Source organism: Orbicella faveolata, unplaced genomic scaffold (genome assembly GCF_042242905.1).
Source record: "Orbicella faveolata isolate gen_17 unplaced genomic scaffold, um_ofav_v1 contig_3, whole genome shotgun sequence".
NCBI classification, from domain to species: Eukaryota; Metazoa; Cnidaria; class Anthozoa; order Scleractinia; family Merulinidae; genus Orbicella; species Orbicella faveolata.
Window position 1 is genome coordinate 2370615 of NW_028301558.1, and position 22233 is coordinate 2392847.

General features: G+C 39.9%; 1 protein-coding gene across 3 annotated transcripts in view; it reads left to right on the top strand.

The window, feature by feature from the left end:
• LOC110049442 (uncharacterized) overlaps nucleotides 1–22233 on the top strand; it is a 35146-nt gene that overhangs the window by 4578 nt on the left and 8335 nt on the right. For all 3 annotated transcript variants that reach the window (XM_089298078.1, XM_089298079.1, XM_089298080.1), the window contains exons 2-9: nucleotides 5138–5262; nucleotides 9054–10805; nucleotides 12137–14054; nucleotides 14907–15121; nucleotides 16091–16272; nucleotides 17302–17428; nucleotides 17938–18066; nucleotides 20895–21102. In XM_089298078.1, the coding sequence (XP_089154204.1) occupies nucleotides 5199–5262; nucleotides 9054–10805; nucleotides 12137–14054; nucleotides 14907–15121; nucleotides 16091–16272; nucleotides 17302–17428; nucleotides 17938–18066; nucleotides 20895–21102 (4595 nt within the window). In that variant the 5' untranslated portion in view covers nucleotides 5138–5198. The remainder of the gene's footprint in view (nucleotides 1–5137; nucleotides 5263–9053; nucleotides 10806–12136; nucleotides 14055–14906; nucleotides 15122–16090; nucleotides 16273–17301; nucleotides 17429–17937; nucleotides 18067–20894; nucleotides 21103–22233) is intronic.

The window sequence follows — 22233 nt, forward strand, 5'->3', positions numbered from 1 at the left end:
TTTTCAGTTTTATTCTAGGAAGCCTAATAATCTAGAAAAATAGAAAGCTTGATGTTGTCAAAAATCGTATGGTTTTGGAAATTTGATTTTCGGCTTTGTTAGGATGGTATTAACAGTAAAAAAACGGGTGACGTCACAGGTTATGACGTAACAAAACTAATTTTAATGCAATAACACTACAGGGATAATTTTTTATTCTGATTTTCTTCTTTATTTTGGCTTTAGTCATCTGGCACATCACATGTGCAACATAGCTGCATTTGCTGGAACAAAACTACGGCTCCAATTTGGGGATTTTTCTCAAGGGGGGGATCCCATCGTTTGCAGAGTTATTTTTCATATTTAAAAATGCCATATTTCATTCAATTTTTGTGATATGGACAAAATTTTTTCAGGTTTCAACTCTGCTTGATGTACTCTTTCGAACACATTGTAAAAAATATGCATATTAAAAACTTCAAAAGTGGCAAAAAACATCACGTCATCACTGTGACGTCACAACTTTGACATTTACTGACATTTTGACTTAAATATAATTGGCAATAGGTCTCCTGCTCATCTGCCAAGTTTGGTGTAGAAAGAGTCAATACTTTTTAAGTAATGCAAAATAATGTGAAATACCCAAGAACTGACGAAACATTTGGGGGGTGGTTTGGCCCTTACGTGTTTGAAAATCTCGCTCGTGCAAATTGAAACAAAATTGAACTCGAAACCGTATGATTACCTAACTATACTAATACTATGATTGACCGCTATGCTTGACCGAATTAAAAATGAAAACTATTGGCACTAACCAGCGATCAGGCTTTTTTTTTTTCGGGAGCATTAATTAAGGTGGCCGAACACAGTTTTTGATACCTGTGTTTCAGTCACCTTTTTCTCTAAAACCCTTGATCCCTCGGTCGCCAAAAATGGCAGCAAGCAAGTTAACAACATAAACTTTGGTTTTTTGATAGTTAGGCTGACGTATGTGCCGTTGCCATGGCAACATGAATAAATATGAACAGGCCTTTAACATCGGTTTTGTTTATTTGTAGAAAATCTAGTCATTAGTTTTTCTTTATAATTTGTATGCAACAAGCTTGTAACGATTCTCACAAGTTAACACCATTTTGATGATAATTTGATAGTTTGTTCTGTAAAGAAAAGTTATGTAAGAAAACTCTTTACTCAGGTATCGAGTTAATTGTGAGTTCCCCAAACAATGCTTAATCATAACCAAACCCTGTTTTGATAGTTTCTTATTGTTTCTGTTTGTTTCGCGAGATTGCAAAAGTTTTTGAAAGGAAAGTCTGACGCGCACAAGTAGCTCATTTGCATGGTGCAGCGCGTACACGTTCAAGTCCGAGTCGGTGTTTTAAATTGTCAACAAATCTTGACAAAGATTCATTTTGTTGTCTTTTGTCTCGAGATGCTGCAACAATTTTCAGCAACGCCAAAAGGCTACTAAAATCATGTGTGTTTCTTTAAACATAGTGAAATTTCACACTGCGAAAATAAAATACACAAGGCCAGTTTTGATAACTCAACCAACAAAATCGAATCTTTATTCGAGTGAAAGCGTCATCGTAATTTTGCTGATTATTTCTGTTGTATTCACATATTTTCAGCTAAGCTTTTAATATGTTCTCAAAGATTTATTATCCTTAAACATATTTAAAAACTAGAGATATTATGTGAGTTCGATGTACGTTTTCACACGAAAGTGGGTCTAATTTTTCATGTTTTACTGACTGTACAAAACACGCATCGGCGGGCGGTCTTATTCATCGACAACAGACAATTTATTGGATTTTTACACAAACAAAACTGAGCAGCAACTACAAACATAAATTTTATTGTCACTTATTGGGCCCTGATAAAATATCAAGCGTTGCTTACAATTCAGGCGAAACTCAAACTTGCAATTCAGTATTATTATTTTTTTTAACTGTTCGGTCGAGGTAGACTCTGGCGAAATCCTCGCAAGCGTGTGGCAAGAGGAGGGAAACTTTGAGGTCCTGAAACGCTGCTATATCTAAATATATCCAACCAGTTTTTTGCTCTGCTTTGGAAAAGGTGTTAATCATCAACATATGTGAAACTTAGAGTGGAGTAACGTGGAGCTCTTGTAAAAGAACCTGAAAAGAAGCAGCGGAACACAACTTGGTCAGTGATATCATAAAGCGGCACATAACTTAATTCGACACAGTCTTACTTCACTCAAACTGGAGCAGCTTACGACGAAAATACTGAAGTAAAATTTCAACAGACATGAACGTATTGAGTTGTGGACCAAAAGCATTAAACATTTCGGGAATTTCGGGCGCCATTTCCCCCGCGCGACATCCGCAAAAATACTCGCAGCATGTACGCGCGTGTACTGCACGCGATGGCGCAATTTATTCTAAAAATAGAGAAATTGTTCCATATCATAGGGACAGCCCCAATGCTAGAAATGGCGCGCGCTTACGGTCTCCGTCCCCTATTATGTCTTCTGATGTAAAGGAAGAAGCAGTTTTCTGTGTTTCTCGTCCTCATAAAACAAGGGTTCGACCCGTGAATGACGTGAATGATGGAACTTGACTGTGTGAAAGTGATGTTGTTGATAATGATAATAATCATTATAATAATCGTTAGGCCATATCTCAAGCTTGGTGTGAGGTGCATATTTCCAACTATTCACTAAGTCAAGATTTTCAAGGATTTAGCGAGTTTCCTGGTCATTCGGTTTTTTCAATCGATAACAATCGATATTCCTGAAGACAGCAATTATCGATTGTTAGCGACTTTTGTCAATCGATAGCAATCGATTAAGTTTCTGTGAGTTTGATTGTTATCGATTGTAGTTATCAATCGATAGCAATCGGCGATTGATATCGATTGATTTCCGATATCGATTTTAATCAAAACTATAACAAAATTCTCGAACGTGATTGGCTATCAGCAGCCCGATTTGAGCATTAATTGGACAGTGTACGCGTCATGCTTGTAATTGGACAGTACGCGTCATTTTGCGCGCGCTGTTGCGCTGCACTTTGTTGAGTAAACTGCTGTGTTTTTCAGCATTCATAACGACGTTAATCGTTCAGCGCTCAATTGATGGTTTGTTCGTTTCTCGAATTTTGTCATAGTTTTGATTAATTGGTAACAGGACGTCGTGTCGTCCAATTCAGTCAGTAATCATACTCGTGATTAACAAATCGGACTTCCGCTTCGCGGTCGTCCGATTTTGTTAATCACTCGTATGATTACAGACCGAATTGGACTCCACTCAGTCCTATTACCATTATTAATCATAACAATTACAGTTTCCTCAAATGTGATTGGTGCATAAACTGCTGTATTTTGCTCTAATTAATCTGCAAAGTTGTAATCGGACAGTTGGCTGTAATCGGACACCTGTAATCAGACAGTTACATGAACCAATCATTTTAAGTCATCTCCACTAAATCCACCAATCACAACATTGATTACAATCACTATAGTAACCACTGACTGAGACTGACTTTGTAAAATTGTAGAGGTTTAGTCTCTGGTGACTGTTTTGAAAGAGACATGACAGCCATTTTGCCAGTTGTTCTCCATATTTTAATATATAGATTTAGGCCAGCCTAAAAGCGTAGCTCCTGGGCCGGGTTGTTCAAAGCCCGATTAAGCTAACCCAGAAAAAGGTAGAATTTTGATTTGAGTTTTGTAACTTTGCGGTGAGGTTTCTGTATATTGTTTGGCCTTGTGTTTTGAGTTTTAATAATCACCATATACACACAAAAAAACAGCAAAACACATTTGTATAGAAGAAAAAGTTATAATTCGATTAACTTTTAATCCTGGGTTAGCGTAAACTGGCTTCCGAGCAATCCTGCCCTGTTTCCAACAAGCTAACCCAATATGAGCCCGCGATCCAATCGATAACCAGCGCTTGGTCAGCGGTCAACTTCAAGAAAACACGTGACCTCGAGGAGCTGTAAACCTGAGCCCGCGATATGGTCACGTGACACTGGTCAGCGGATACCTTGTATTGACAGGTGTCAATTAATCATAACATGGATGTCCAATATCAAGGAAGTACACGGTAAACCAGGTCTGCATGTCTCCGTCAACCTATTATTTGGAGTATGGCCGCCATGTTGGGCAACTCCGCCGTCGCCGTCGCCGTCGTCGTCGTCGTCGTGCGTACGCGCCCACGAGCAATACCGCTAGCCATGATAACCATGAGAAAATCAACTCATGGGTTTCATTTTCTTTCCCATATGAGTATGGGGTTCCGCTTGGCGGCCCTTCGGGCCGCCGGAGCTCCGCTATAATTATGATATTTAAAATGACAATAAAAAGCTCTTTAGCAAATGAAACTTTTACTTTTGTGGGAAATTATAATTTCTTGTCGTCCAATTGTCGTCTGTAATCATACTCGTGATCAACAAATCGTCCGATTTTGTTAATCACTCGTATGATTACAGACCGAATTGGACTCCATTCAGTCCTATTACCATTATTAATCAAAACTATAACAAAATTCTCGAACGTGATTGGCTATCAGCAGCTCGATTTGAGCATTAATTGGACAGTGTACGCGTCATGCTCGTAATTGGACATTGTAATAGGACAGTGTACGCGTCATGCCTGTGTAATTGGACAGTACGCGTCATTTTGCGGGCGCTGTTGCGGTGCACTTTGTTGAGTAAACTGCATATAACTGTACATAACGACGTTTAATCGTTCAGCGATCAATCGATGGTTTGTTCGTTTCTCGAATTTTGTCATAGTTTTGATTAATTGGTAACAGGAAGTTGTGTCGTCCAATTCAGTTTGTAATCATACTCGCGGTCGTCCGATTTTGTTAATCACTCGTATGATTACAGACCGAATTGGACTCCACTCAGTCCTATTACCATTATGGAATAGGCCTTTTCACGGTTACCTTTGCTCATTTGCATTACACTAAAATCTAGCATGTATGTGAGGCAATTTCGGGCTATTTTGTAGTTTTAGCCCGAAATTGCCTCGCATCCACGTTGGATTACATTGTAATGCAAATGAGAAAAATTAACCGTGAAAAGGGCTATTGTACTCCACTACTAGTACTTATCGATTGACTATGCCCGGATAAATGCTTAACCCAACCAAGATCAGTCCTTATTCTGTTTTTGTTTTTCAGATGCCAGTCAGCGTGTCTGAAATACTTTGGTTCTCATTCTTGTAAATGGTATCGACCCATCATGTTATATCCTGCGGCTTCTTTACTTGGCGTGGCACTCAGCCTTTTGATTATATCCAGTAAAGGTAAATTGTGAAGCTTTCATTGTTTTTTTTTATCTCAACAGTTCTGAACCAATTCCTTGATTGACAAATAGACTCTACTAGTGCGTCACATGGTTCGATCTACAAATCAGAATATCTTTTGTACTCACCATAGTCAAGAAATGATTGTCGAATCATTATCTGCTAGCTCGCTCTGGCTCCTGTTTTTTTTCGTTGGGGAGGCTGAAACTTATTTGCGTGTTTGAATCATCCAACAAAAAAATACCATATCAGTAGAATGAAGATTGGAATGCGGTATTTGCGTTCTCCCCGTCAAATAAAATGACAATAGTTTGGTCACAATAGACCATTTTACAGTTGTCTGCTCAGTGACCTGGCCTTTGGATGGCGGCGAGGCTGGAGTTGACCTTGTTTTGATGCAGACCTCACTGCCTTTGTCATGTAAATGCACCTAGTTAGCATCAGAACAACTTGTTACTGGGTTGCCGTAGGCGAACCCAGTCATAAAATGCGAACGGGGCTGTCTCCTGCGTCGAAAAATGGCTAAATTGCGCAATCGCTACCCAGAAGACATTGCGTGTGTGCTTTGTCTCCCTCCCGTCTTTCGAACGACAGAAGAAACTATTCTTGGTCAATCAGGAGACTGTTTATGCTGCCAGTTTTTAGAGTGGAAACTTCAGGTTGACTTAACAGTGAAGTAAGGGCATTCAGAGTGAACTTATTTCAACTGTTATCCAGTACTGTTGGTCGATTGGAAGAGTTTATATTGAAACCTTTAGAGTGAAACCTTCCGAGTGACTTCAGTTAGTGCTTTTTGTCTGAGGCTATTTAGCTACACAGATGAATTCAAGAAATGTGGAATCGGAGAGGTACAGTGATTATTTCATTCCAATGCCTGATATAAGCAACGATACCTTCCGGAAGAAACTGAAACCAGATAACATGAAGGAAATCATTGGCGCCATGATGCAGGAACACTCAGTTGAAGTGAGACTTTAAATGTTTTCCCTGGTAATTTGCAGCTTTGTCTCGTGTTTCATTACATGTAATTATGTATTTTATTGGTTGTATTTTGAACTTGTTGGAAGCCTAGTATAATTTAGTGCACTGTTTACCGTCATAGTTTGGAACTTCGCAAAGGAATCGACACTGAGGCGAAATATGACGGCCAACGTGCCCGTGAAATTTTTATTCAAAGTGAGTAACAGTATGGTTAGTGGCGATGACAGTGCGAAGAAAGGTACACAGTCGTCTGTTACTGAAGAAAGTTACATTAATGAAGAATCAGAAAAACAATTGAGATCTCGATATGATCAGTTTATTTCTTCTAAATATGTTGCTGTTAGCCGGTTTAAGTGCAAAGTTTACCCCCGGGGGTAACCCTGCAATGGACCAGCATCCCATCCAGGGGGGAAGGAGTAGAAATATTCCTGGTTGCTCCATGCTACAGAAGTAAACCAGACATAAATACAGTCGTGATGGGCTGCTTGACTCGTGTGCAGACTCTTTTTATGTAAAATCGTTATGTGCCTTGAAATTCCACATTTACAATGGAGGCAGTCATTTTGCCTAAACAACAAGTACATCAATGAAAAAGGTAACTGCTTGACTTTAACACATCAACATTGACAAAACTTTCAGCTTTCCTTGATTCTTTCATATTTTTTTCTGTCTTTTATTTTGCAGAAATTTCACTGTGTATAACATTATTAAACTGAACCTTAGATATACCATTGTAATATCTAGGTTTCCATGCTGCATATACAATTTACCATTTCCTTTTTCCAGTTCTGAAATATTTACTATCATAAATGCAACCCAGTTACGCTTCCTAAAGCGTCTTGCTTTACACAACAAAAGCAGTAAGGTCTGTAACAAAACAAGGTCACTGAGCAGACAACTGTAAAATGGTCTCAAATGGTCTATTAACAAAACAACAACAGTTTATTTCTACTACTGTAAACAACTAAAAGAATTTACAAGATTGTAATTATAAATATATAAATAAACAGTACAGTACATACAATAGTGGGACACCCAAAATAACTAAAAAAAAGCTAAAAAAAAAAAAGCTAAACTAGTTGGGTGACCGTATTCTTCCTCGTCATATCATTTGTTTGAAGAACAGGACAAATATTTATTCAAAGACATATTGTTTTGGAGGCAAGCTTTTTAACTTGGAAAATCCAAGTTGCAGGTATCCTTCCATCGATTCCTGTTAGACTTTTTGTGATCGAATCCGCTGACCAATGTATAAAGATTTCGCAGTTGTAGCGAAGTTCAAGTTAAAAAAGTAAAAAAAAGAGTTCAAGGTAAAAATCGGTCACATTGGCAGGGAAAATGAAGAACGAAAAAATAGGAAAGAAAATGAGAATTACTATTTGCTTTGGTGATCGGATAAGAAGCTGTACTTTCTTTATAATTGCCTCGGGCAAGGATCACCTTCATGAATGTTGTCAACAGTGTTACATCTCGTGAATTCTCTTACCGTTGCGTTTTGCACTATTTCTTGACAACGCCAGTGGGCTTTAACTTTAACTTAACCTACAGGTTAAAACCTGGAAATGCTAAGGGGGTAGAAGTCTCAAAAGCTTAAATATTTATAGGTTAAGTGGAATTTCCAGGTGGGTAGGAGGGCTCAAACCAAAATCTTTCATGGAGGTTAAGGGGTTGATATTTGAATGACATGCAGTAAGATTAAAGAACATACAAAACATGTAAAGTTGCAGCTCTCTAATCAAGATTTTTTTGTGCTATGGGAAACATTGGACCTTGCTTTTGAAAGACTGTTGCAACTGGTAGAAAATTTGTTTGGTAAAGAACATATTAAAATATCGTTGCCTTGATTGCAACAGAGATATATCAGCCTTGGTAATTTCAGATACAAGAGATATTACATTTCATCTAGTTTTTCATTAGAGGCTATACTACTTAGGATACTTAGTGTTATCACATTGGAACGTATCTACGCATCTATATGCGTAGATACGTACTCCGTAGACTTTTTTTTTGTAACTGTAGGGTAAGTTTAATTGTAGTTGTTGTAATTGTTCAAGCAAATTAAAAAAAAAAAAGTCACATTGGAACAACACCAGTTTGCGAATGTGTAAAACCTGGAAGATGGCAATTCGTTTTCAATTTTTTACCCCTCAAAACAATACTAAACTTTCCTCTTTTTCCATAATCGTTGCTTAAAACGTCAGAGCAATGTATCTACAACATCTTTCTATCCTCAGCATAAAATAACACGAAACTGATGCTTTACAAATACAAGGAAATTATGCCTAACCGAAACTTCATTTTCGCACTTTGAAAAACGAACTTCGTGGCAAAGTTTGACCGGATGCGACGTCGTTTTTCGTTAGACGATTCAGATGCGCAAATTTCAGACGTTTTCTATCCCGCCGCTGTACGTAATACATTGACTCTAGCTAAGTTAGCATTTACAGAAGGGTTCTTGTCTACAAATCAGTGATATTTTAGTAGCCCACTTTCTCGATTTCCTCTGCTCCGTGAAAGCCTCTGTGATAGAGGTTACTATGTGACACTACTTTGAGAAAGGGGGAGAAAGCATATCAGGAACAACATTAAAAGAAACTTTTGACGCAACTTGAAGTCACGTTTTAATGCATTGTGTTGTTTTAACGGTAGAAAATAACTTCCATATTGAAGGGAACTGTAGAACCACGCGTACGCGCCTTCATAATGTTAATTTCTGGCAAAATTCGTAATTCTATTTTAATTTATTTTATTTTAATGCAAGCCACAATTCTCTTGTGGCGCGTTTAACCCTCCGTTGTTGTTACTTACAGCATTTCTTGAGGTTGGAGTTTCCAGCTATCTTGAGAACACGGTCCATCATGTGTCTGAAACCAAGTGGACTCTGGTGAAACAATGGAATACCACATCTCGGAAGGGGTTCTTTGAGGCCACTGCCTCAGGACGAGAAGGATTCCGTGACAGATTTCACACGCCCGAATCGGGGATATACTTTATTGGGCTAAACTTACAGATGGCAAATGCAACTGCTGGCTTTATAAAAGCTAGTTTGGTGATAAATGATGAGTTTGAAGAGGCCAATGGATTTGAAGCTGTGTATGGCGAGACAAATTTAACAGAAACTGTAAGTCTCGCTGGTTTTTTGCGTCTTTATGAAAATGATGCCCTAGCCTTGTACCTGTATGGTTCCAAGGGATCGCTGCTGAGAGACAGTACTTTTTCCGTTACGCAGATGTCTCGTATAGGTGCTGTGCCTGGTTTTCACGCTGTCTTATCACGTGGCCAAGTTATTCAACCCCAAATTATAAGCCGCCTCGAGGGCTGGAGAACTAGTGGCACAAAAGGATTGTTTTCGATGCACACTGGCACTTCACCGTCCGTTGGATTATTTTGTGCAATTCTTGAGGGAATTTACCAGTTTTCCTCCAACATAAACATCGAATCTAGCATTCAGTTAACTGACGGTAAAATTGCCCTTGTCTTAAACTCAAAACTTACGTTAGCTAAGAGGTATTTGTCCGGAACAAAGAACTATTCTTCTAGTATTTCTGGAATGTTTGCCTTGAATCGCGGGGATTGTGTTGAACTGAGGGTCACGTTTACCAGTGGTGGGCATCTTACAGTCTCGTTAGGCAGCAGTTTCTCAGGCCTTTTTCTTGGACTGAAAACAGAATTTGCTCAGCAATTCTCGGCCAGTTTCCTTGCACAGAATAAAGTAGGATCGTACGTGGGATGGAACATGGTAGACAACTGGACCATTAACAGCTCGAGGCGGAATTTTCAGTCTCAGGAAATGATTTTAAAGACAAATCATAGCACGTTCATTGCAAATGATAATGGATTGTTTTTAGTAACAGCCCTGATAAATGTGAATTCTTCGAGTAGAACCTCAAAGCATTTGCTTGTAGCAATTAGGGACCCTCCGTCAGGTTTGACCGGTAACAATGGACTGTCAGCGGGAAAGACTTTTTCATCCAGTCCAGGTTCGTTAATTGTCAGTGGTATAGTTTCGCTTGATAAAGGTGACACAGTAACCATTTATGTTGACAGCAATTCTCATGACAGTGACGTAGTCGATGGGCTGTTTTGTGTTTCTGTTGTCTCCTATGATTGGCCAGGTGTTACAGCCACTCTTACGGAGAGCATATCTCTTAATACGTCAGAATGGACGAAGGTCACAACATGGAATACGCATGGCGTTCCTGGCTTGTTTTCCTTTGACAACGCGTTTTTTCCAGCAAGCGGAATTTATCATCCACCTCAAGAAGGGACTTACTTTGTGTCCTGTAACGTGATTTTTAAGGGTGGAGGCAAAGGGAACTTGTCAGTTGTAATAGCCATAGACGACCTTATAGATTCCGGAAATGGGCTATACGCGCTGAATGAAAATCCAAAACCAGTGGTCACCCTCAATGTGGCTGGTTCCATAAGACTTAAAAAGAGTCAAACGGTCTCAGTTTTCGTGAAATCCACTACATCATCATCTTGGGACGTTTCCAAGGAAACAGGCTTCTCTGTGATGTTGATTGGAGCTGATTCCCGTACTACGCCGGGATTTTTTGCAGGTGAAGCTCTTCAATTTGGAACAATGTTGTAAATGAAATTGTAGTGCTTGCTCATTAACTCACTTACTTCTCATCAGATTTCACTCCCGTGGTTTCCTGTTGTGTCATTGTTTGTTTGAGTCCCATCAAAGTAAGAACGTTCTGCTTGCCACAGACTTGTAGAGGAATCTTTGCTGACGTTACAGTTCACATTTGCCTCATTAGCATGCGATCAAAAGAAGTTATCATGTTATATCAGAAGCATATCACCTAGATCTAGGTGATATGCTTCTGGGTATATACCCAAACGCTTTAAGACGATTTGTAGCTCTTTGCGTGAAATCTTGAAGACGATTTGACTCAGTTTAAAACTAGCAATTTTCTAGACGGCAAAAGAGCCAATGCATGTTTTTGTTAAATATTGAGAATTAAACCCAATTCACTCAATGGTTGTTCTCTTGCTGATTTTCTCGCTACTCCCAACCTACCGAACACCTGGACTAGGCTACAATATGCAGAGTTCATATCTTTGTAGCTCTATCATAGACTAAAGCGTTGATGCTAATGAGGCAAATATTTTAAATAAACATTCGCCAAGTTCATGTATTCAAGGCACAGTACAGTGATCTCAGCTACATCAGTTCTTTTCAACGTGAATGGGTTGCAACGTTAATCGATCCTTGTCAAGCAATGCTGCTATTTTCGAAGGAATGTGAGAAGGAGGGAGAGAGAAAGAACGTTTTTCAGCAGTCAGTTTACCTTCCGAAAAGGTAATTTGGTGACAAAAAACAGATAAAATTGTCTTTTTGTGCTTTGAAAAGAAACTCGAAGTTACTTTAGTTAAAATTGATCCAGAGTGGGTAGTTTTAAAACAGTTAGAGAGCAGAGGGTGGAGCCTTGAGCCAACTATCAAACGAGCCGTCTGCTTGTCTTTTTCCAAAAGGAAGTTTGCAATATTTTATGTAAACACTTAACTGGACAGTTTTCATAAGAAGATACCATGTAAGTTTGCGTTTTAACTTAGCTAAATCATTGCAAGATCACATACCCTCAAGCAATGAGTTGCACAACCAAGTTATCCCAGTTTCCGTAGCATGAAGCGACCAGGAGTAGTGCCACTCACTCATTATACTCGTTGATCGAGAGAAGAACTGTTTGACTAGAATGTCTTGCCCACAAATACAGCAGAATTAACTCGGTCAGCGATCGTGCAACACGACCTACCCAGGCCAGCACACCTTCTCAGGGTGTGGTCTTTGTTTGGCCGTGATGTCAAAATGATGTAGCTGAAATCGAAGGGCATAATAGAGGATGTAGTAAGTAGCTTTATTGAATTGTCCGTTTTGCTCCAGTAAAACAGGAAGAGGCTGATCAAAGTTCTTCATGTGGAGAAATTGGCGAATGGAGAACTGTTCAACCAGTATCTGACACATTTTTCAAAAACAGCGCCCAATTTAACTCAACCTCAGGACGATTTAAGGCAGAGGAAGATGGTTTTTACCTAACTAGTGCAAACATCTTAATACGTCACTCGGGATTATCTCAAATAAACATGACTATACAGCTCGGAGGACAGGGAGGACTGCCAAGCATACCTGTAGGGAAGACATTTCAGCCGAGACCTTCAAATCCCCTGAGCGACGGCTTCGTTAGCACTTTGACACTTGCGAGTGCAGGGCGCCTGAAGCCAGATCAGTATGTTTCCATCTTTATAGAAGTGGAGTGTCCAAGTGGTTCACTCTGGAAGGTGTTGACAAACAGCAGTTTTTCAGTTGTCTTGGTGTCTCGTTGGGAAAGTGATTACACCGCCGGATTTGTGACAAAAAATAATTTTACCGAAAGTGGCAATAAGGGCTTTGTTCAAGTCTTTTACTGGATTCATCCAAATTTGTTCTCTAAAAACCTAGAAGTGCCACGCTTTCAACCAGTCACTATAAAGAACAGCGGTTTGTACTTTCTGAGTAGCGTTGTGATTTTGAAAGACAGAATTGGCGGCGAGACCTTTCACAGTGGAGTTTGTATTGATTACGAAATTGCTTTCAATGGTATCACGGCTTCAAAAGTAAGCGAGGGAGACACTGAAAACTTTGTCGTAAGTGCTTTTGGAGTGCTTTACCTAAGCAAAGGACAGAGGGTTCATTTATGCGTGTCATCGGGAAATAACAGAAAATATAAGAAAGAAGGTGGTTCTTGGTTTTCTTTGGTACGATTTCTCCCACTGCGTCAACCACCTGGCCTTCATCAAATTCTTCAGAAATCTCGTAATACATTAGGACCTTGTGAATGGTCAGTGATACGATCTATGTCAACTGGTGGAGGTCAACTAGCGTACATAAATAACAACATCTTTAATCCGAATCATCCGACACTGCCATGTGACAAAGGAGATTTTACGCCGTATTTTAATGGCGCTTACTTGATATCTGTCTGGTTCACACTAAGAGGAAACCTCCCGGATACAGTCACTGCCTGTGTTGGAAGACGGAAATGTGCAGAATGTTACGTTGAATTTTCCAATACAGTTGAACAGTACAACAATACCTTCGGACTCGTAGGACTGGTAGACCTTGAAAAGGGCGAACTAATTTCAATGTGTCTAAAATCTAGTGGTCTTACATTCTCTATTCTGACAGCCACACGCTCCGTCCAATTTTTGGGCGGAGTGGAGCTGAACAGAACTTTTCAACTAAAACATGGATCTCGTGTTTTGAGTTCCAGTGGCTGGCATGCGTTGGCTCAGTGGGAGACCAATAGCAACAAACCTGTGCAGAAATTTAACGTGATAGAGGGTGGACTTTATATTCTTTCCATTAACCTGCAGCTAGAAGTCGATATAGAACGTCTTGTTGGGGTAAAGTTAGAAGCAACAGGATCGTCAAATCGCGAAGTTCTGTCTGTTTTCTCAAACTTTGAAGCAGATTCTACTGTCTCATACAGCATGGCTGTTGTTGTTCGGATGAATGCGTCGGAAGCAATTGCTGTTTCTGTTTACTCCAATATTAAATCCTTGAGCATGAGAAATGCTAGATTTTTTGCCGCACTGGTCACGAAAAGTAACCAATTTTATTGTTTATCGCTGCGAGCTAAAACAAGCAGATACAACAGTGGAGATTGGTGGAAACCTATCGAGCACTGGGTAAATCTTGACACACAGTGCGTGTCTAAATACTCAAATTTCAGCAAAGGAATCTTTGTTGCTAATGTGGCTGGTGTATACTTCCTTACTGCTGTAGTTGTGGTGAAGACTTCAAGTTTGTCTCAACAAACGAGGTAAACAAATATCTTAAATATGTGTGTTTCTCCAAATATATATGTCAGCTATTGAATACTCTTTCATCCTTTCTTGTTTACGTTTGAGTTAAATGCCAGAATGAAGGATAGTTGAGAGAAGTGGGACCAGAGAAGATACGATGATTGTCAGAGTTCATTAATATGTTCAAAAGCTCTTATATAATGCCAGGAGACATGCTGGTAGTAATTAACAATTATTCACCGAAGTGGAGGTGAATAGTGGTGGATATTTACCGAGCCGCGAAGCGGCGAGGTAATTATCCATCACTTTCACCGACACTGAGGTGAATAAATGTTTTAGTATTTACCACACAAACTGAATAATTAGCGGACCACAACGCTATTTTATGTGTGACAAGCGGTCGGAAATTTTAAAATCTCTCGCGCCGGCTGCTCGGAGGTGAATAGTACTTGCTAATCACCTCGAGTTAACCAATCAGAGCGCGCGAAAAGCACTATTCACTGGTGTGGTATATACTAATTACCGTTACGCCATTTTAACAAATCTGTAACAGCTGTGATGTACGTGCGTATCAGCCTCCTACGTATCCTACGTAAATCCTACGTAGTATCTTCAAACCTTACTAAATGACCTTGCTGTACTTTAACGTCTATTTCTCTTAAGAATATGCAACATTTTAGCCTCTTTGAGCCTTTGGCGGTTCGTTTTGAAGACTTGCTAGAGGAACTTAAACCCGTCTATTTATTTTCAAAACAATCATAATTGCAGTAGGCAGGCAGTCTCTTACATTCTTCATGGAGCCCGGTAAGGCCTTAGAACAGTCAATGTAGAGAAAAAAAAGAGACTAGTTATCTAATTTCTGATTTCAGGTTGGTAGAACTTCTGTTATCGGTAAACGGGGATACATTGAACACCAACGGTCTGACAGCTACAAAAGGTGTCATGGATGGTTTGTCAGTTGTTCTCAGTCTATCTGCAACTGCTTATCTGGAGCAATGGCAAACTTTGTCTCTGATGATTAGAAGCACTGGTGTGGGTACGTTTGACGTAGTCAACGGAAGTACGTTTAGTTTAGTTCTGCTAGGTAAGTAAGACAATGTTGTTTTGCATTTAGGTAGAGACAGGCTTGGTCATAATTTTCATACCGTACTTCACTTAATGTAGGAGCATCAGATATAGCTCGATTTGTCTATTTATTTCTAAGTTTCTAAGCAAACGGGCTAAAAATGTGAACTGTAATATTGTATGTAGTGACATTTCTAATCCGTAAAATGGAATTTTTATGGGCTCTTGCGTCGAAAGCTTTGCCTATCCATTCTTTTTCTTTCGTTCTTTCTTTCATTTTTTCTTTCTCGATAAAAACGGATTTTGTTACAGGCGTTTACCGCGCTCGTAGATGCTCTTCACAATGACGGGTGTTACTGATTAAGGGTGTTTTGAATAATACGCTAAGTATAGGTCAATGTGCATAGGCCTTCTGTGTACAGTGGTGGTGAGGTGGTCGTCCGGGTCTCTTGAAAATGTGTGTCAAGGGAGGCGAGTTTGTTTTTATTCTCTGTCTGAATGGTGAAGCAGATGGAAAGCTACTGTTCGTTCAGATGCTGCAAGAAGCTGTCGACGCTTATCTTTTTTGTGCAAATTGTAATATCTTTAAGTTTCCTAACTTTTAGGTCAAATTGTAATAACAAATGCTGAATGTATATTAGACCATTTTACAGTTGTCTGCTCAGTGACGTGGCATTTGAATGGCAGGGAGGCCGGAGGTGACCTTGTTTTCATACATACCTCACTACTTTTGTGTGTAAATTTGTTGGTCTGATGCAAACTAGTTTGCATTTAAATGACAAAAGCAGAGACTTTGTATCAAAGCAAAGTCGCTTGCATTCATAGGCCAGGTCACTGAGCACACAACTGCAAAATGGCCTATTTGCGAGAAAACAGTGAAAGCAGTGGAATAAATGCAAGAAGTAAGGTTTGCTTTCTTCTACTCTTTCACTGAAATTGAACTCTCTCTGCTCACTGGTTTTAACTATCACACTCTCGCTTGTTTTAGAGGAAGCAAAATACTACAAAACGGTGGCCCCGAACATCACTCACTTTGACAATGGTCCTCGTGTTGTTCGTCATCCACCTCCGTCCGTGAGCCTGGGCGAGGATCTGGGATTGAACGTTTCTTGGTCATGTGATGCGGTCGCTGAAGGAAACGTGGCGTACAGTTGGCTAAAGAACGATCAGGTAACTCAGTTCAAGGTTATCAAATTGCCGTTTAACCAACAGGCAGGAAATAATTTCAAGATGGTCATGATATTTTTGATGTAAACATGTTTCGAATGTAACTTGTCAATCTTCAGTGGTAACAGAACCCGTGAATATGAAGCGCCTCCTTGATTTTGAGCTGGAATGGGAGGGGAGAGGTTGAGAGACGCGGTGTCTAGAATAATGATAAAAAAACAATTATCACATCCAAGAGACTGGTCTCTTGTCACAACATAAAGCTCGATAGTATTCCGAGTTTTAAAAAATGTTGGAATTTTTGTCAGTGGAATGGTGCCCTTGGATTCGCGTAGTGAGATGTCGGTTAGGCACCACAACGTGCAGTGACTATACCATGTTCACACCGAAGACAGTATACTGTCTTTCACACTGAACTCTGAGGTTGTGACCGAGTCCTCTCGTGGTGTTTTAGAGCGGTTTTCAATTTGGCCAATCACAGAGGGCAAACTCACTGAACAATCGGGTGAACCAATCAAAACTCGAAGCGAATACATGCAGACATTGCAAAACGCGGGAAAACGCATGCGAGCGAGTCACGATTGGGTTTATTGGGATTGAATGATAAAGTGGCAAGAGAATGTTTTAGGCAACTCTGTAACGTAATACAAAACAAAAACAAATGCAAATAAAGCAGCGAAAGCCCCTTAAAGACTACCGCGATCGGTAGCCTACGTGTAGCCGTACCCACCCTCCGAGGAAAAATGGGAGGAAGGGAACGACTACGAAAAGCTGGCACGAATTCAATCTCGTTCCCAGAGCCCACGTGTCTTTTGGTCAGCGCCAACCAAAGGACACGTGGGCTCTGGGATCGAGATTGGCACGAATTGTAGCCTACGTGTAGCCGGGAGGTGGGTAAGGCTACACGTAGGCTACTCGATCGGTTGCACTTCATAATTTTCAACTTCATACTTTTAGACTAGCCAATTACTATGAATTAGTATTCAAGAACTCATGAAATTCATTTGGTTGTTGCATTTTTTTTTTCTAAAGAACATCACTTCCTCTCAGGATCTGTCTCTCCAAAATGTTCAAGTATCCGACTCAGGTCGGTATGTGTGTCTAGCGGAATATGACAGCATCAAGGTCTTCTCGCAAGCCGCTGAGCTTGACGTATTTGGTAAATATTAATGCATTTGCAACATTTTTATTGATCTGCATGAGTTACAAATAGATCTTTGAATATTTGCTATTGCTATCATGTTTAATTAAATCTTTGGTAATGCATTATGTAGTCATCGAATGTTTGCAGTTGTGTGATGCAATTTTTCCGGCCATCATGCATTGCCAACTCCATGCACGGAAACTAACGTTAATAGAGATTTCAAGAGTTTGGTTCACTCAACTGATGGCAAACGGCAAAAATTCTCCCTGATTTTGCTGCCTTTATTTCCTGTAATCCTTACATCAATCTCAAGGAAAAATGTTTTTGCACATACAAATATTTTCACCGAAGTGCGCATACGGCTGTAGACGACGGACGGCAGACGTGTAATCGTTGTCGTCTACGGCCATTTTTGACTTCTCTACCGGTTAGTGTTGATTCAGTATTTCAGTTATTATTGACAGAAATGTTGTTATAAAATTTATGAAGCAAATCCTGAAAGGTTGTGCATTTGTTTTGTGTAGACACCAGTCCTCAGTTTAAGAGCAAAGTGTTTACGGTCCTTGAAAACAGCAATGCTTCATTGGAACTTGCGTTAAGTGCTTTGGATAAGCAACGTAGACCTGCCAACATTTCTCTTGACATTATCAAAGGTTTGTAAAACCATCCTAAACGTACATAAATCCTCGGTAGTAGACAATGTTGCATGGGTAACATACGAAAGTAGGAAACTGAGGAGTGTCAAAGCATGCCAGACATTTAATATTTTCAGTTAATCTTAGTCTGAGGAAGTACTGACATGGTTGTGAGTGGCGACTAAACATATCCATTTGGATGTTCTGACAGTCTTGCCGTAAAACTCTTATAATAAGCATACGAGAATATGTTTAGATTTAAAGATAGATATAACTGTCCCTTAATGTAGGCCTTGCTTTGTATCTGATGTCGCCAGAGTATGATGTCACAGATACCTCTGCTGATCATTGAACCCCATGGAACTTGTGTTTAGGCTTCACATCGTTATGTTAAGTAATACCGTAAATCCTCCAATTAGCGCCTCTCTCAAATAAACGCCCCCTTCGAACAAGCGCCTCTCGTATCGGCCAAAATTCAAAATAAGTGTCTTCCCTCGAATAAGCGGCCCCCTCCTCTCCCCCTATTTTTTGGAAGAGTGCTGAGACAACAAAGGAAGGATAGTTTTGGTCGTGTTCAATCACAAGCATGTGATTATCGTCTTATTCAAACACTGCACATAAACCGTCGCAACGGATGGTAGTGAAGATCTGCTCATTCATTGCCTAAAGTCCAACCAACCTTGTGCAGCAGGCCTAGACCGGCTTAAGGGGTTATATTACGTAGTTCTACAAGAGAGACAGGATCCTTTCCAGACATCTGAGGGACTGACAAATATAACAAAGAAACCGATCATATCTGACAATTTGGGAATAATTAAATAAGAGCCCCCCCCCCCCCCTCGATTAAGCGCCTCCCTCTAATAAGCGCCCCGCGTCTTCTTCTAAATTTGAAATAAGCGCCCCGTGCGCTAATTCGAGGATTTACGGTATACCATACACGATAGACCGTGTTCGACCACATTTCCAAACACTGACAAGGGAGTTGAGAAAACGACGCATTGTGGAGAATTTTTGATGAACTTCGAGGGGTTTGGAAATAGGTCCAACACTGTCTTGAGTAAATGGTTTGAACCCGGGAGTATCAGTAGTTCATATAGTGTGATCGTCCGGGTGAGGGTAGTTCTGAAAAGAACTGTTGTTGGTGACTGACGTTTCGACAACCTGAGCGGAAGTAATCTTCAGAGTCAAGTCAATAGTGTTTGTCAGTAGTTGATGTTATAAGTCTGGTCCGTGGAACAGCCATGGGGTCGCTTGTTTCTGTTGTTGTCGCAGAAATTGTGATGCAACACGTGGAGGAACGCGCCCTTGCAACTTGCCGACAAACGATACCGCTTTGGTTACGCTACGTTGAATACACCTTTACCGCCGTTCACAAAGACGAAATTGACGATTTTCACGACCACCTAAACGAACAGAACGCCGACATCCAGTTTACTTAAGAGATCGAAGAAAATGGAAAACTTCCTTTTCTCGACTGTTTGGTAAGCCGCGACAACAACGAACTGCGAACGACAGTGTACAGAAAACCGACGCATACCGACAGATTACTTGACGAATCATCCGACAACCCGACTTCACACACATCCACGACTATAAAGACTTTGATGAGACGAGCGCAACTAGTTTGTGACACACCGGACAGCTTACGCCTCATGTGAAAAACAGATGCCTTGAACGTGTTTTTCACAAAAACAACTACAACTCTGACTTTATTAGACGAAACATTTACCGACCTACTGAAGCTGACGCTACGAACAGGAACCCTACACCTGTTACTACAGTGACTATACCTTACATTAAGGGTACTTCTGAGACCATCTCATGGATCCTACAGCCCTAGAACATCCGTGTTACAAACCTACAACTACGTTACGACACTTACTGACCAACGTTAAAGACAGGGACGAACCTAACAACAGACAGGGAGCAGTTTACAAGATCAAATGCTCCGACTGCCAGGCTTCCTACTTTGGTGAGACTGGCAGAAACCTTAACACGAGACTGACTGAACACAAACGAGCCACGAGAAATGGTGATGCCAACAATCACACTGCTGTACATCATCAACTGACAAACCACAACATTGACTGGGACTCTGCTCAGTGCTTAACCTACAGTACAAACTATTTTCAACGACTGACTCTGGAAAGCTGGTACACTAACCTAGAACAAACGCCACTTAGCAGATGTCAACAACTACCGGCGCCTTACAAACGACTTACACATGACGGAAACGAAACCGACAAACGGACTTCTAACAGACCGACTTAATTTGACTAACAATAGACGGACCAAAAACCGACCAATTTGACTAACAATAGACGGATCGAAACCGACCAATGACTGATGACAAACTTTACACGAGTCTTTCAGCCAATACCATCGTGACTAAACTGACCAATCAAGTTCAACGGACCAGACTTATAACATCAACGACTGACAAACACTATTCACTTGACAACAGTTCTTTTCAGAACTACCCTCACCCGGACGATCACACTATACGAACTACTGTCTTGAGTGTTTGATAAAAATAACGAGAAAGCGGATAAATGAAATCGTAAAAATCTATGCTAATAAGATCAGATATCCAAACACCGTCACGGTCATGATATCCTTTGTTTAAACTTGATGAATTATTAACGAGTTTGAGAAGAGAGTTTCATCATGCACTATATGCCAACATTCCACTGAAAGTCCATCCTACAATAAGCCCCTCTAAAAATGAACCCTCTCAAAAATGTGCCCATCAAAAACGCCTTTTTGAACACATGATAAGCAAAGTTTATCGGAATTTTACAGTACTTTCTTCACTTTTCTCTTACTTGTCTGTTTTTATTTTGCAGGTGACACGAATGAAACGTTTGTACTTTCCCGTGCAGTATCAAAAGACAACTTCACCTTGAGGAATCGAATGCCATTAGATTACGAGACAATAAATTCGTATCTTCTGACACTCGTTGCCATCAATCAGGACACCAACAAAACAACAACAGAGAACGTAACAATTATCATATGTGATGTCAATGATAATCCACCGATATTCACCAGCAGGTAAGATAAGACCATACCGATCACACGTATGTAGTAAACTTGTCCCTTGTTTTGAGCAGCTCTCAATCTCTCTCAACTCTCGATCGTTCAAATAAAGATTTTTACTCGGGTAAATTCTTACTGCTCTCTATGCTCGAGTAACTAATTGCATTACAGAAACTACAAAACTGTGCTTCCTGTAGAATTGCCCAAACATTCTGAGAGCTCTTAATATTGTTTTCACTGTCTATAATTAACGAGCACGGTACAGAGAAATATCACCTAACGGGTCTTGAACCCACGACTTTCCGCACACTTGCCGGATGTTCTAGCTTGCTTTTCTTTGCAGTCCCACGCTCGTCAAAATCTGAATACTGTTACTTACTGTAAAAATGTCCAGCAAGGCTGAGCGCAAGGTGTTGTCATCTTATAGCGAACAGCCTAGTTCATAATTACAACACGCGCCATAAAAATGACCTCCATCTGCCACGAGTTAGAACAAACTGGGAGAAGCAACGTGTCTTTTATCATAGTATCACTGACAGGAACGTTTTATCTCAGGAGATACGTGACACCTCCTCACTATTTTATTGCAGAGCAAAGCTTAAGCTAGAACTGTAATAAGTTATAATGTTTTCATCCTTCGATGTACATACGTATTTTAACTTTTAGCTTTTAAACTTTTAATTTACCTGTATTTTAACTTCTAATATTTATTTATGCAGGGCCCTATTGAAGAGCACTTTATAGTGAATTGGGCTTCCTGTTGAAATATTTTAGTTATTATTAATTATTATTATCATCATTATCATTATCATTATCATTATTATTATTATTGCTATTATTATTTATCATAACTGGCCCCCTATAGTTCTAAGACGAAAACACGCCCTTGAAGAAAGTCAAAGGAATTATATATTTCATGACGTGACATGATCACAAAAAAACAAATTTAGAAAACAGATTTACTCAGGAGGAAACAATAAAAAAGAAAAAAAAAAATTAATAACTCCTCCTTGTTTAGTTTTTGGTCTGAAAATTGTACAGAATTTAACGCTCACCATCTTTGTATCAGTTTATCAAGCTGTAAATACTTGGTAGCTCCATGTCAAGGTAGCTAAATAGCGTCTTCTTTTACTCTACAAAGGCTCT